The 16,975-nt window shown below is 41.1% G+C and overlaps 1 protein-coding gene across 5 annotated transcripts in view; it reads right to left on the bottom strand.

Annotated features, from left to right (window-relative positions):
* Window positions 1–12,536: 12,536 nt before the first annotated feature.
* The window catches only part of GPAM (glycerol-3-phosphate acyltransferase, mitochondrial), a 30,978-nt gene continuing 26,539 nt past the window's right edge, over window positions 12,537–16,975 (bottom strand). For all 5 annotated transcript variants that reach the window (XM_083844083.1, XM_083844087.1, XM_083844084.1 and 2 more), the window contains exons 20-21: window positions 16,851–16,909; window positions 12,537–15,835 (exon numbers count right to left, since the gene is read on the bottom strand). In XM_083844083.1, the coding sequence (XP_083700209.1) occupies window positions 15,719–15,835; window positions 16,851–16,909 (176 nt within the window). In that variant the 3' untranslated portion in view covers window positions 12,537–15,718. The remainder of the gene's footprint in view (window positions 15,836–16,850; window positions 16,910–16,975) is intronic.

Below are 16,975 nucleotides of genomic sequence, written 5' to 3' on the forward strand. Positions count from 1 at the left end.
GTCCTGGCAGCTGTCTGAGGTAGGATGACACAGACCAGATTTTCCTCCATCAGGACAAATCCTGCATTTCTGTAATTCACAGAAACTAGAGAGTCCTGCTAAGAGTTGTGTTTATTAACCCTACAATACGATGGAAAACTCCGTTTTTTTCAGTTCTTCTGAGCAAACGAAAATCCTGGGTTCTTGCCCTTCCTCCGTATTCCTTCACACATTTTGGAGAGACACTTTGCAGAATTAAAATCCTCCCCAGGAAGATTTTGTAGGTACAGTAGCACATCTTAAAGATCCCTGTCAGCTAGCTGATGTCATTCAAAATGACTCTCAATGAGAAATGAGGAATCAGATTCTAAAGCAGCAAAAACCAGCAAGCTTTATTTTTAATTTGTGATAAGCAGAAATAAAGCTATGAAGAAACTGTGATAACAGATTTATAATTTGCTCTATAATAAATGCACTAATAAAAGTGTTTTAAAAACATATTTAGTAAGGTTTTGTGGTGGAGATTCAGCTGAGTTAATCCACGAGCTGGAGGAGAGCCTAACATACTCTTATGAATTCATAAAATACTTTAAAGATCTCCTGAGCAAGACCCTAGAAAACTAATTTGAAGTCTGAAGCACATTATTTTGTAGTTCATATATAAAATCAGAACATCAGGGGTTTGTAATGACAGTGCTGACACATCATTAACTATAGGGGGAGCTGGTAATTTTAAAATGAAAAAGGAGAAAAATATGAAGAGAAAAATGTGCTGGGTACGGTAAGTATACATGTTTTCTGTTATTTTACCTGGAAGCAGAACTCTTACTTCAGACGAAGACAAATAGTTGAAAGCACTGCTGAAATCCTACCTCATGTCACTGAAAAGTAATGGTGCTTTTCAAAAACTCTTTCAGATGAGGACTAAGTTATAAACCAACTGAGCCGCTCCCCACACTGGGATTTGCCATGAGTGCCATTTGTTTCTTTGCCATGTACAGCCATAAACTTTCCTTTCCTGACAAGGAAAGGCAAAAGCAAAAAAACCTTGTGGAATATGTAATTGAGATTTATTTGATGTTAATGATATAGTCTTGCTAAACAACAAACAAAAAGACAACAATAAAAAACCACTTTGCCAAGACATACAAGTCAGAGGAGGAACACAGAGAAATCTACATAATAATTAACTTCATTTTCACATATCTAGTCAAGTACCATTAGTTTTCTTGCATGCATATTGTGTATAGGGAAGCAACTATGAAATACATTGTAAATATGCAGATATGTAATTAATATGTATTACAGTGCAATACATTTCATTGTAAATGAAATAAATAAAGAGTGTCAATCATCTTATTTCACAGAACCAGTCACTGATTGGGTCATCAAGCCAAGAACACAGACAATTCATTGAACTGGGACCATTCAAAATGAATTCACTTTCACCTCCTTCTTCCTCCATCAATTTGCATGAGTTAGTAACAGATTCATTTCAGTCATGCTATAACTGATTGCTATAATTTTGCGTATTTTACCTATATATATTAAGAGGTAGCATGAGGAGTCTCAGGATTAACAGATCTATGCTTTGAATTACCTTTCTTTTTCATGCAAAATCCATGCAATTCTTTACAGGGGCTCTTCAGAAGAAGTTCTGCAAGAAAAAAAAAAAAGCCAGTAAATTCACAGTAGATTAAAACTCAGTAGCAGTGAATTCCTATGTGATGAAGAAAGGAATTAAAATAAGAAAAGAGTTCCACTTTACATTTTCAAAAAAGAGAAAAATCATGACCTTACAATGATCTTAATTCTTACAACACAAACCATAATGTCTCAAAGGCTGTTCATGTCTGTTAATTTGTTTAAATAGACAACTAAAAAAGTATAGTTGCCTGAAGTTTGTTCCAGTTCCCAACATGAAACTGAGAAAAAAAAAAAAAAAAAGCATATTTTAGGTTGGGAACTACATCTGGAAGTCACCTGGTCCAACACCACCGCTCCCTAGCTCAAAGTAGGGCCAACTTAGGAGAGGTTTCTCAGCCTTTTTTCCCGTTGGGCATTTCACACCTCCAAGAGCAGTGGTACAATAGCCTCTCTAAGCCCTTGCTCCAGCATTTCACCACCCTCACTGTGAATTTTTCTCCTGGTATCTAATGGGAACTTCCTTTATTGCAGTCTGTCCATTGCCTCTTGAAAGAAAGACAGAGCCCTTCTCTATACTCTCCGTTGAGGCAGCCAACAATAAAAACTTGTAGGGGGTGGGAAGCGCGAACCGCACACATTATTCCAGATGTGGCTCCTAAGTGCCCGGTAGAGAGGAGCAATCACTTGCACTCCAGCTAACACAGCTTCCTGTGCAGTTGTCCTTCATGGCCTGGGGAAGTACTGTTGGTGCAAGAGCAGCTTGATGCCCACCAGGCCATGCTGCTCCTTTTTTTGTAACCAACTTTTATAGACCAGTGGGTGACACTGAGAAATAAATAACATCTCTACCATGTCCTCTGTACTAGCTGAAATTTTAGAACTTTCTAACGTTGCCTTGGTGTATCCACTATAGTATAAAAATGTCTGATTTTGTAGTATACTTTAATTTTCTCCTGGTCTGCAGTCATCTTATTAGAAACTAGTGATCCAGAGTAGATTTTGAAGACACATCTGCAGAAGCCCATCTGGAGAAACAATTAAGCCAGTGCTTTACTTGGGCATTTGAAAGAGAAAGTGACAATAATTTCAGTAGATGATAAATTTGAGTAAGCAACTGATGCCTCTCTGCATTTATTAAATGCCAGTCTCTACTTTAAGTTAAACTTTCAAATGAATTAGAGTCCAAACCTAAACTCTCCAGCTGGGTGTGGTATGAAATTTATCTAGCACCTGATATGTAGCTCTCATGTAGTCCTCCAACTACATTTGAGCCCAACTCTACTTTTTTACAAGGGTGGAAAGATACAGATAAGTCAGTCAAATTTTTCTCCTGCCTAGAAGTTTCAGGTGGGTATTATGTTTTTATTCACTGAGCTGCTGTCATTTGATGCTGTTTCAAATTGTTAAGCAGCTTCTCGATCCTCTCTTCTGATGGATAAGGCAATTCTGTCTTTACGTAATTCAGAGGAGCCACATGAGACTTAATTAATATTTATAAAGCATTTAGGATGCTCAGTTGAAAAGGGTGATGATATAAAGGCTTTACAAAAACACTCCAGTTTTTTAAGCTCTCTGATGGTGCAGGTCAAGTTAAAGACTCATTTTTCCCTTTCATTTTCCTACAGTAATTCTGTCCCCTATGGGCTGTGTGGAAATAGTCACTGCCCCGAAGCCAATAATACAGGGAATATAGAAGAAGAGAATAAACTATTTACTTGTAAAGAATGGCATCCCAGGAACAGGAAAACCAATTAAACATTATTTCCTGTGAATTTGCGTCCTGTCTCCTCTAACCACCAGCTCATCGTACATCTTCCCACAGCCCTTACATCTCCAGCGAGGCACACAACAGCAGAGGCAGCAGCTGGTCCGGCACCGCGCCGTGCCATGAGGCCGCTCAGCTGGTGCATGCTGCTCAGCCATACGATTGCCACGTCTCAAAACAGCAAACAAGTCGAACCGCGTAGCGGTGATATTGTATCTTGTTATTACATCTGCAATTACTCTGGCTTGTGCAAGTTGGTTGAAATTGCCTGGAAAAGAAGACAGACATCCCAGCTGTCTGAAGAGCTGCCAAGCACACCCCCAAGCAGAGCGAAGCAGACCAGACTGAGGCTCTTGAGGCCTCTCAATGGTGTCTGGCTTCTACCTATGCCTCATTCTTGCAAACAGCTGCTGGTGCCAGCAAAGATATCAAAAACTGCTTAACTGAGGCTGGAGCAAGCTGGAAACCTTCCCACCCTACTGCAGGGCAGTACCGAAGAAATGCAATAGGGATCACAGTGACAACAGCAAGGCAGCGGGCCGGAAGGGATGTGTTACAGCTGGCAAACAAAAGCACCGGTTAGAGGAACATCATTGCCCATAGGGAAACACGCGTGTTTATTTTTTCAGGTCTCATCTACCACACAGAGAAAAATTACAGGGAAAGAGGCTGTTTGTCTCTGTTTGTACCTCCGCTCAACCATGCTGGCAAAGCAAAACCATCCAGAGCACAAATTTGTCTCGTGTGGGCTGATTTAATGGCATACGGCATTACTCAGCGAGTAACCGAGGCGGCCTCCTCACACAGCTGGGCAGGGCCCTGTTGCCACCCTCGCCCTGTCCCAGAGCTGGGGCCTGCCAGGCCGAGGCCTGCTCGCCCCACCACTGTCTCCTCTTGCCCCAAATGCTGCTCCCACCCCCAGTGAGCAGCTGAGGGGAGGACAAGCAGCTGCTCCAAGGATAAAAAGTTAGAAGTATACACCTACAACCCCTAAGACGTCTGCCAGCTCCGCCACACACATCACACTTCTGCTGCTAGGCGCTCTCTGCCGCCTTTCATCCCAAACACCCCCAGTGCCCGTTGTGTGTCCAAAACCCTTACACCAGGCTGGTGTAAGGGTGGCATCAGTGGGGAGAAAATTGGGGAGCTGCAGTCCTGGGTGCTGGAAGAGATGCTGGGTGCAAGTGGTGGGGAGAGAGGAGGAGGAACCCGGGGAAACAAAAGGGAAACGTTTGACGAGAGGAGCCTGAAATGAAATGTGCAGGGAGAGGTTGGGTTGTACTGGGCAACTGTGAGTTTTGACGCTGCCCTCCAGTGGCCACATTAGTATCCATCCTTCTCCCCCTGCCTAATTCTCTAACACTTCAGACGTGGAAGAAATCCTTTCAGACTTTTTCTTGTGCCAGCATGGCCACTCCTCCTCTCACAAGCAGCTTAACGGCAGAAGAGTTGTTTCCTTACCAGTATGACTAAAGAAAGCAAATTCTGATCCCAGACCATTTAGGGGCAGAAAACCGAATGCAGTATTTCTGCAGAAGCTATCCCCATGCCGGGGCAGGGAGTTGAACGCAGCAGTCTCAGCAGAAGCTGTTGGGTGCACGGTTTCTGGGCTGGCAGCCACCGCCGTGTTCCTTCTTGCTGCTCAATCACCTCTAAGGCAATTGCTCAGGTGCAGGCCCAGCACTGGTGAGCACTGCTTGCACGTCATGAGGTGACCCATGGGTCCTCTCCTTGTTGCTTCATTCCCCACTCCTCCTTCTCTGGGCTAGCTGGAGACTGCCTGAATCACCATAGAGACCCGAAGCCCCTGAACAGCTGGGACAAGGGGAAGGCAAAAGAGCAGGATTTTTTAGCATCAGTGCTGCTGGCTGGAAACGCACATGAGTCACATCTCCTGTGCTCCACAGCGCTGCTGGACATGGAGACATTTATCAGAGGTGCTCTGCAGGGCACTGGCCATCTCCTTGTCCAGACCCCACACCTACTTCACCTTGCTACACAGGGACTGTGCAGCAGAGTGTAGAACACAATCAGGGGACTCCTCAGTTCATTTAGGGCAGGTTCAAATCTGCTTTGCACTAGCGCCTCTGGAGATTTTTGAACAAAAAGCACTGTTGTCTGAAGAATTAAGTTGTTCACTGGGACACTTTGATTCAGAAGGTTAGCTTCACAAGGAAAGGAAAGGCCTTCCGAATATTTTAAAAATAAACCAATGCTTGTAATGCTTTGCAGAATGTTTAGGAGGCGCTCTAGGAACACCTGGTACTCACATTCAGCCACAGTCTTTGAGTTGCCCTCCAGCTTCAGAGGAAGGTTTACATCTCCAGGGGGATGAGCTGAGCTGGCAGCCCAGCTCCCCAAAACACGCCAAGGGCAGTGCTTCTCCTTTCCATCAACCTTCCAGAAGACCCACTTCTCAGCTGCCATCAGCTGTAGGGGCCCTTGGTTTGCATGGGCTCTGGCGACCTGATGTGGGTCTACACCCCAGAAGGCAGATCTGGCATCTGGGGCACTTCCGAGCTGAGGTGTGCTCAGGTCAGGACTTTGAGTGATGGCTCTGTTTCCTTGAAGAGCCTGTCTGGACTGGAGGTTGCAGGATGACTAGTGCGGCTGGGGGGATGTGAAGTGTTGCTCAGAGCCTCTCTCCTAATGCTAATTTTCTCTTGAAGCAGCATGAACACCACTCCATGCCCACAGGCGTCAAAGTCTTCTTTCAATGTGTTGTTGTTAGTGTCGGGTGACAAACACAGCCTGACTCCTGCGTTTATAAAAATCAATCACAGCCACAGATAAAATCAGCTCTAAAAGACGTGCTTTCCATGTTAGGCAAATATTGCATCTGGCTGCCAAGGAAATGATGTTTGGTTTCTAATGGACAGCCTGGGGGCTGAGGTATGGGAGTGGTGGTGTCCAGGCCCTCCGCAGGAATCGCAGCTGTAGATGAAACTCCACCACCATCTGCTGGACACTGCGGATGGAGCTGCTCTCATCCCTGTTTGTTTACTAGCCAAATGCCAAAATCCATCCAAAGAAACGAAAAGAAGAAAAAGACCAGGGCTAAAGTCCTTAACCCCTTGTTTTCCAGGCACTGGGAATTTTTCTACCCATGGACATAAGTGGCAGCTGCTTATCTCCTTTGGAAAGCCTGTTTTTATTTCATTTTATTATAGCCCTGATACTTCTGAGAAGCAATTTTTACCTCACAAAGTACAGCCTGAATGCAAAGTGACACACAGCGGGAAAAGAGTGTTTTCTTAGGCAATTTAAGCAAACAAAAAACCTCTTGCGTGTTTTACACACTAGGGAGCAATCAGAATCACAGTTAGCCCCCTGTATAAGAATGATTTGGGAGGAAAAACAAACAAACAAACAAAAAAAAACACTGTACCGGAGCCCATGCAGGCAGTAAAAATTACCATAGCCACGTGGCAGCAACAGGGAGAAATCAATTTTGGTATTGAAAAAGAAAGTCCCCCTGAGCCAGTTGGGTTGGGAGTCTCACAGCGTCTCCCTCCCCCCATTTATTCCTACCTGCCGTGATGCTGATGGGCCACACGCTCCATCACAGGCGTGGAGCAGCTGAGCAGGTGCCGCCTGCAGCAGAGGTGCCCTGAGCAGAGCTGTGAGGCCGTGCCCAGCACCAGCACCTCGGTATGGCTAGCACAGGATGGCTCAGCCCATGAGCGTTAACTGCTGTGGCACTGCAGAGGCATCGGTCCAGCCTCCAGCACTGCTCGCAGGACCTGGGTACCACAGGGCACCACGCTGTCGCCTCACAGGCGCCGAAGGACTTTCTAACAAACAAAGAGAATTAAGTGATTTTCCCAGGGTAACATCTGGAGATGTTTTCAGAGCCAGGGGCTGAGTCCTAAGCCCTCAACCCAGGGAAGAGATTTGTCTCTTTACTAACCACTTCACCTCCTCACACGACCTCCAGCAATAATCCACAAGGAGTGAACCATTTCGTCAGCTACCCACTTAGCAAGGATTTAATCCACAGCCCAAAGCTGTGGCAACCCAAAGGTGCCAGGTGCCCAGGCTGTCTCCAGGAGGTCCTGCAGAGCCAGGACTTTCTGCACCAAAGCCACCTTCCAGCTTATCCCAGGTCTGAAGCCGGGCGCGGCACACAAGGCTATTGCAATGTCTCAAGCCTGCTGCATCATTTAGATCTGATTCCTTAATAAACAAAGAAGTGAGGCTTTAATAAGAGATAAGGGAGCTTCGGACTGCCTCACTCAGGCTAATCTTTTAATGGTTGAAAATGATAGACAAGCTGCTGCAATTTCTTATCTAGCATTTTGCTTTGCATTATTAATATCCAATTTGTACTTAATTTACTTAGTTCAGAAAATTAACTACATGTGTCATGGGTTTCAACATTTTTCATGTTTATTGCATTCTGCACCGGCAAAGGGATAACTTTGTATAAACCAATTAAAAGACAAAAACAACCAACCTCCTGCCCTGCATCCTTTCTCCTAACTTTGTGGAGCATATCCAGAAATACCAGCTTTAATATTTCTACGCTTCCTTGCTTCAGATTTCCCTAAACTACAACTTGGGTTAATGATTATAGCTAGTAAAGGGATAAAATTCTCCTAATATCTAAAAGAGTTTTCCCAGGCTCTTGGCAAAAGAGGAACAATTTTGAGTAAAAGGGGACAGAATTAGCAGCGTTGAAGAACGAATGGAGGTAGTGCTTGTGGTCAGGGTTTGCAAGGAGGGAGGGATGAGGACAAAGTGATTTAGGGAATACGAGTTCAGACTGGAGCTGGTAAACAATGCAACTCCTGTTCCCTTGCCACCATCTTTATTTCAAATTAGAATGAAAAACTAAAAAGCGTCCACCTCCTAGACACTGAAAATTCTGAAAATGGTGGGCTTACAGTAAGATGTTTCCTTACAATTATGTCAGAAACTAGTTCATAGCCATGGGAAATGGAACTAGAATTAATTCATATTATACCTAAATATTACAAGATATGACACAAGATGTCTAAATTTTCCTATCTCCTAGAGACAGGGAATATTCATTTTGTTCCATGTAATGGTTTATATGTGGGATTTCAAAAATATTGGTCAAAAACATGTCCTGTGCTATGTCTCCCTCAAAATGTAATTTCTTTGCATAGAATGCGTTTTTTCTGGCAACAGCAGCATAGCAGTAAAATTATTCTCGTTTAGTCATTCTGATCATTTTCAAAAAAGATACGCAACATTTATTCAGAAAAACAAATATTACATAATGATTCAAGCTAGTAGCCGAAAAGAAGGGGAGATGGATGACTTTTCAATGGGAGCTCAATGAAACATTACAAACATTTTGATTGAAATTGTTTTCTTAAAAGTTTTTAAGGAAAATGTTTATGAGAAAAGGTTTGCTCTACCTTCACTTTCAACATTTCAATCTGAGCAGCTGCTTGCTAACACAGCAATTTTTAAGGAAAGAGGTTTTTCTGATAGGAGAAAAAAGATGGAAGTTACTCATTAATTTATTTCCACATCTGTATTTTAAAGGATCTAATGCTTACATTTTAGGGGCTCTGATTGAGAAGCTGAAGAGTTGCTGTTAAAAAGGAATGGGAATGACACACACCTGGACATAGGAATGATCACAAGTGTCTGAGGCTGTGGCGTACAGGAAGAGGAAGCTGTGGAAAACAGTTTAGAAATGGCCAGAGAGATTTGTAGGCAGAGGTGCTGAATTGTGAGTTTAATTAAGGGGGATATCAACACTGAAAAAGGGCTTTTACAGCTGACAGGTAGCATTTAAATTGTCCTTCTCCACCCTGAAGAGGTAAGAGGATGTCTAATTCAAGGTGCCCAGCACCACTGCTAAAAATAGGCTTCAGCTAAATTTAGGTAACCCATGTATTAACATAGCCATAAGGCGAGCCTGTGAAGTTTTCCAGACATGCAAAAATACTTAGCTGAAGAACAAAACCAATCAATCAGCCCTCCCTGAGCCTCTTCTGCTGGTAGAGAATAAATCAAAGGCAAGACAGGTGTTTTATTGATGCATTCCAGCTGGCTGTTAACAAGCCGTGGTGGGTACCCATCACGTGGCAGCCATCAAATGGCGCAGAGCTCACGTACAGAGGCTGCTTAAGTATTTGTTTGGGGTTCTGGAAAGCCTCCCAGAGAAAACGCGTGGTGCTAAAATAGTGCCACCATGTATTCCGTGGCATTTATAAACCTTGTTGACTTTGGGCAGATACGATCAGTGGAGCCCAAAGCCCTGAGATAACGCAATAGTCAAGGCAGTGGTAAACTAAAAACTCAGGAAATGCCACTTGGCTTCCAACATTTCCAAAACAGGGGCAGAGTTAAACTGTAACCTGCTAACAGATTGCAGAGTTAATTTTTAATTTGTTGTTGTAATCTGCCAGGAAGAGTCTGGAAGGTGAAAAGGCCAGGGGCAGGATTCCTTCAGTTTTCTGGTCACTGGGGATTTTACAGCTGGTAGGATGCTCCTACTGATCTCCCGTGGAAGTGCCCACACAGGATGCAAGGCGCAGTGCAGAGGCACAGTGATGTTACTCGGTTTGCTCTCTATTCCTTTCCTAATGACTTCTGGTACCGCATGTGCTTTTTGACAAGCTGAGACACTAAGCAAACATTTTTACAGAGCAATCTTAATAAAGCCCTCATTTGTGTTGTCTTGAATGGTAACAGGAACAAGCGTTGTAATTTGAATTAGAGCGGCTCCTGATCTCAGGGCTCAGGGATAAAGAGCCAACCAGCCAAAGGAGCCTGACCAAGCTGCTTCTGCACAAATCCAGTTCTAGTATGCCTAGGAAAAGTGCCTGGACCTGGAAGGCTGACCTTCACCATCCATCCTTCTGCTCCTACCACGCCACAGCACACACAGGGACAGAGGCCACGGACCCAGCACCAAGAACAAAGGGAACTTCAGCCTCACCAGGCCATCTATTTCAGGGTTTCTCTATGCCTCCATTAAAAAAAGATTTTACTGCATCAAACCTGATTCTTTTTATTGCAACTTGAAGACTAAATTCACTCTCATCCAACTTAGGAGCTCCCATATCTAGGGATTAATCAAAATTACTTTTTTTCTTATTCACAAGGGCAAAAAATAGATACATTTTTTTCTTTTTTTCTTGTCCATATCATCCTTCAAATAGAGCTCTTCAAACTAAACATGGTATCCCAGCTGAGACCTTATCAGTCTGAATAGACTGGAAAATTATGCCCTGTGTTTGTCATTCATTTGCAGGTGTAGGATATTTTGCATACCATCTACGCTTTTCATAACATCGTGCCACTTCTGGCCCATGTTCAGCTTGTGATCTACCAGTAAACTCAAAGAGTTTTCTCCAAAGAATTGCTACAACCTCCAGGGTGCCACCTGGCTCTCCCAGATCGTGTTAACTACAGATGTAAAGAGCATACCCTCTGTACCATTCCCCAAATCACCAAAGAGACCAGACTTAGAATAGATGCTAGTGGAAATGTCCACTCTTAATAGGAATTATTTCAATCCATAAATCCATAATTTTTCCATTCTGACTGTGAATTGTTCTTTAAGAAGAGAAGAAAAAAAAAAAACTCTTAAAATTTGTACATATGCAGCCTTCCTCAAACTTCCATCACTTCCTAGATGGAAGACAGCATCAGAAGTGACGTGGATTAGAAGAAAAAAAGAAGAGGTTCATAGGCGTCATTGAAGTCACGTGTGGCTTTAGGCACCTTATCTGAGGTCCATGTCTAGGTTTCCTTATCCGTCAGGGATTGTAAAGCATTTGAGACCTAGAGACTGTAAGTACTACCAGTTTAAGAACCATATTATTACTATGCTAGAGAACGTCCTTTTAAGGCCAGTTACTCATAGAAATTTTTCCATGCATATTTTGTTGAAATTTTGCATCTGTAAGTAAACATGTAACTAATAGCTATACAATAATTAATTAATTAGCTTTTCTTTCTGTTACTGTCAATGGCTATGACATAGAAGTCTAAAAGTCTCTTCAGGCTTTACAGTCTCTGGGGCCTGAACTCTGGCACAACACACAGCAATGAACATTTCATACATATTCCTTCACAAAAGTCAGAAAGTTTCAGGTGGGACAACATACAGAAGAATTAACAGGGACAATATTTCTCACCCAGGAAATCCAAAGTGCAACAAAGATCTAAAAAAGACTGAAAAGAAAACATTTCAAGTAGCAATTCAGATCAAAGGGGATCTTACCTTGAAAATGCAAGGCTGCTGAAAACTTGGTGTACCATAAGAGAGAACAAAGCATAGAGTTCAAATCAAGCGATCCTTCTAAATAAGCCTGACAAGCTTTTATTACAAGAAAACTGAATTAAGCAAAAAACAGAGATAAGTGCTTTATCTGACATTTGGGATTTTAGAAGACTGAGCAATAGGAAGACATTTACACAAAGAATAACTTGTAAGGTCATCACCAATAAAAATTGGGTTTTATTCAAGCTATTCACTATAATTAAATTTCAGTTTCCTACCTCAGCCAAGAGTTGTCAACTAATTGAACTTTGCTTGCAGGTGAACGTTGCTAGAGGCCTCTTAAAGAATCAGTTGATTATGACTTTTTTTTTTTTCTGAAAGGTGAAACAGCATCCCTCCTTCTCAATTTAAGTAATGATCATCTATGCAGGTTTTATTATATTAGAGCCCCACTCCAATTGATTCACATTTGCCAGATGCTGTCAGAGTTGCTGAAAGGGGCTTATTGTTCTCTTGGTTGGTTTGAAATCACCATGTGAAGGGATAATCTGTAGAATCAGACTTCTGCATGGCCCACCCCTCCCTGTACAGTAAGAGGAACTTTCAGAGCCTTTAAAAAAGATGGAGGCCACATACAAGATCCTTGAGAGGATGGGAACAGTGGAACTAAATGGCACCTCTGCTTTGTGACCAAATGGAACTGACTCAGGAGTCAGGATGTCATCTCAATTGGCTTTTTAAATGGTTCTGCTCTAGTCAATACACCAGTAGAAATTCTTCTCCGTCTCCAACTTTCATGTGCACCCACATCTGTAAGGAAAGCTTTTCATGGTTTAACTTCAGGAACTACATGGAAAGGGACAAAGCTATCAAATGAATTGTTTTAGCAGGCTATTAAAAAAAAAAAAAAACACACTAGAAGAACTTATTAAATGTCATATTAGCAAACAGTTTAATTTATTAAAATGAATCCAGTACACCTCTGTGCTTCTACAATAGACACCCATTACACGTAACAAGTAAATTGCGGTAACATTCACAAGGAAGCAGTACCAGTCTCATAAGCACAGAAACAAAATAGCAACAGTATCTTACAACACCTCCAGCTCAACCTTCTTCCAAATTTGTGATTCCAATACTTCATGGAGCAGGCGGTCAGTTCTGTTAAACTAAGTGTGCGTATTCGCTTCCTAATCGAAGATATGTGAGTAAAGCCCAATGCTGTCAAAGAGAAGGCAGGTATGCTTCATACATCACTGTGAGTAGAGTAAACGTTAACAAAATTATGATCCCCGGGGGACTGGGTAGTTGTGGCAGCATGGAAAATGGAATTCTTCCATCACTCTAAAATACAAGATCTATAGGATGCATATGAAAACATTACATTTCACTTCTTATCAAAGACCCTGGCCCAAAAGACTTGCACACCTGAGTAATATGTTTGTAAGAATGATGGGACTTGTGTAAGCCTTTATAAGAGGAGAGTCTTAAAATACATTTGTGGTAATTCAGAGTCCATAATTTCTTCTTTACTAGTTAACTTTACCAAGGTTAACTCAACCTGGTGTTGTATCAGCAAAGGAAACATGAGAGATTAATAAAATCAGAAGACACTGAAGGTGTAAATACAGTGCAAAAGTGTTGGGTATAGTTTTTGACTGTTACAGTCTGATTATTTTTATTCTGTGCTTTATTTTCAGGAAAAAGCATAGTTGTGTGTCATAATATACATGCTTGCATACATACACACTTGCTGCAGAAAGCAACGGCTTCCACTGGCAGATGATTCATAGTACATGACTTCTCACATGCAGTTTTTTCTTATAAAACACAGTCTTAGAGGCGTACCCTCCCTCTGCATACTAAAAGGATTCATTAATGTGTATTCACATGCATAGTACCCTACCCTCTCATTGACTTACATTAATCAGATTTTTTTATTTTTATTTTTTAGAAGGTAATCCATAAGTTATCTTTAGATGCGACACCTAGCCAGAACACTCCAGTGACCTTAGTACTCCTGGGTTTTACGGTAACTAATACAGATTGTTGGCAGAACAATCTTAATAAAATGACTCAAGTTTTGTTTGCTTCATATTGCTTCATTTGTAAAAATCTTTTTATATACAGTCTTCACTGTTAGTACACTTCAGATTTACTGAAATGTAGTAAACTGAGACTTGTTATTCAGAAGCACCTAGTCTTTTTTGACATTAAATGGAAGCCATCAGCAACAACTGTTGTATGAGCGTTCATTGGGTTAACCAACAGTACACGTTAGCTAGAATGAGATGAAACTTTCCTAAAGAGATAGAGGACTTCACAAAACAAATCATGTGCTAGTCACTACCCTGCCAAAACAGCAGAAGTGTACAAAAACAGATGCAGTTCTATGGTCAGTTTGTATCCATATTAATGTAGCTTTGGTTCAGAAATTCTTTTAAGTGTTGTAGAGCACCTGGTTTAGTGACAAAACACATGCATCTCACAGTGCTAATTGTATAATGCTAACAAACTATAAACCACAGGTTCCAAATATTAATAGCATTTAATAAAAAAATTTACAGAAATATTCTTGTTGACGAATGTGCAGTACGAATGCAAGCTCCTTGGCCACAAACTCAAATTATGTGCATCAGTTTTGTGCTGGCATAACAGTGCAAATGCTGGGATTCAAGTATGTTTGTCCATATTTATGCTAAGCAACAGAGATTCACGTGATGAATTTGGGGGGATTTTCTGCTCACAAGGCCATGATGTGAGAATCAAGTGAAACACTGCAGTAATGGAAATGTTGATTTCCCTCATAGCAAAGGCAATCTAAATGAGGAAAACACATTTCACAAGCAAACCAGCTTCATGTACCACCAAGTTATTGCTTCAACTAGATCAGCTGTACTAAAAACACAGGACCACAGCTTGCAATCTAACCTCCTCTCACATAAGAGAAGATGAAATCTACAGTGCAAGTCCTCTGTGCAAAACAATGACACTGCAAGACTAGAGTCCTGTTTCATTGGACAGAATTATTCATCATTTGTTGTTTTTTGTTTTTTTTTCTTATAAGCCAGTTAAATTAGAGCCCGAAGGACATTGTTTATGACATTCTATGTTTCTAGAGGCTACTCCTTTGTGCTAATTTAAATCTGTTCAGCAACAGAATACAATATGAACCACTGTTTTCCTAATAATTGCGAAAGTTATTGCTGAAATTTTAGGGTCAAAATTAAAAATTATTTCACCAAATCAAGCTTTTACTCCACTTAAAAAAAAAATCTGACACCCTATTAATTAAAAAAAAAATCTTAATAGCTTTTCTCAATTAAATAGTAAACTAAGATTTTACAAGATATTCACACTTCGGCAACTGTCTCCTGACTTTCAATTAGCTGAAGGACAGATGCCACAATAAAAACAAAAAAGCTACTCTCACATTCTTCATGACAGCAGTGATTAGTGCAATTTACCACTGCACTATTCAGATCTAATAGTGCAAGCTGTGCCTGCTGACAACACTTCTCACAATCATCTGCTACATGATCGTTTTTCTCAGATGTTTGTAACTGTTACTCTCATTAGAATTTTGGCATTTATGTTAGCGGTTATGCAAATCTATGGCTTTATCCATGAAGTATATAACCTGCCTAAGCAAAATTTTAGAAACCATTTATTTAAAACAATAAAACTGGATCGGAATGGAAGTTAGTTGTTTATGCCATAAGCTGTGTTGCCACTAAACTCAAGATCTCAGGGTTAGCTATAGATCACAAATATTTGTATTTGTGCATCTGTTACAGTCTTTAAAAGTACATTTATTTAAAACATAACACTGATAAAACTTCACTCTCCATTTTAAACCTAATTGCTTATTTTATTTTTTGCAACATATTTAACTCGTATCCGAAGTGTCATTCGAGTATCATAACAGGATTGGGACTGTAAGAAACCAATAAATGCATACATAATAAGGCACTTGTCTTCCAGTAGTTCAAGTCAGAGAAGGCCTTACCCAGACAGTGGCACCTTAAAGTTTGAAGGATTAGCAAATGTTGTCAGGCTCTGACACAGTCTCAAAACCTGTCTTCATGTCCCTGGACAAAGGTGCTGTATGTGTTCTATAGTACCATGAAGCTCATGATGAATTCCAGTAGTTTTTGCCTGTTGCGCTGAGGTAGGAACGTAGTGCTAAGTTCCAAAATAGTGTCTCTCCTTTGTTTTGTTTGACTGAAAACCTGAAACACAGCATGGATATATGTAATTATCACCATATTCAAGTAATCACCGTTTTTAAGAAAAGAAACTATGAAATAAGCACAATGTATGATAAACAGCCAACTCCTAACAAAATTGAGGAACCAAACAGGCACTCAAAATGCATCTGAATTGAATATGCATGCACTTTGAAAACAAGAATTCAGATGCTATGCTCTAAGCAGATGCTATCTAGTTCCACTTTTCCAACAGCAGAATAGACTAGAATTAAAATGATGAATGCCTTTACCATAGGCTTTACTCCAAGATAACTATTGTTAGCTTATTTAATACATCCGAACTCAAGAACAAAGACTACAAAACCCTCCCCCGGCAATATTTTGCCTAAATGCTGGTGCTTTTAAAATTACAATGCTAAATCCCATCTGGTATTCAGGAAGCTATGCCACTTTGATGAAAGATTTTTTTTATTTGAAAATTCAAGATAGAAAATCTAAAATTTGAAGCGTGAGGGGTACAGTGCAAAACTGACCCTTTTCTTCAAAAATAAAGAACATCTGTATCCTCATGATGGACACTGGAGGTCCAGTAAGATGATGCTCCTGGAACATCAATCAGCACTAAGACAAAATTCAATAACTTAATAGTTAAAGATTTAAGTAGTCCTTCAAACTTTGATATAGCTGTCACTAAGCACAGAGCATGCTCTCTGCCTTCCAACATTGTTACTGATGTGCACCAAGGACACAGAGCAGAGCAAAGAACTTTATTAGCTAGGAATAGAACACCTGGTCCCCTAGATAGCATCTGGACAAGTTTTCACAGGTGCAGGAAGTGGCCTGTTCTGCACCCTGTGTTCCTTTCCTTCGGCCCTGAGCTTTAAAGAAAGCAAAATGTTCAAAAGCCATAACACATTTGCACAGATACACTCACAGATTTTAAACTGACATTGCGCAGATTTCACAAGTTTTCAAAATTGTGCTCCTTGTTAAAATGAAACTTAACAGTCTTCAGCTTTGATCACAGAACACTTACCCCAATTTCCTTAAAGACTTTCACTGCATTTTTCACATGACTGTAGGTAGCACTCTCGGCTGCAAGAAAGAAAACACAGAAATAAACAAACTGCAATTGAACTTGGGCTATCCTGTTGCCAGGAC

Source organism: Anser anser (assembly GCF_964211835.1).
Source record: "Anser anser genome assembly, chromosome: 7".
Taxonomy (NCBI): Eukaryota; Metazoa; Chordata; class Aves; order Anseriformes; family Anatidae; genus Anser; species Anser anser.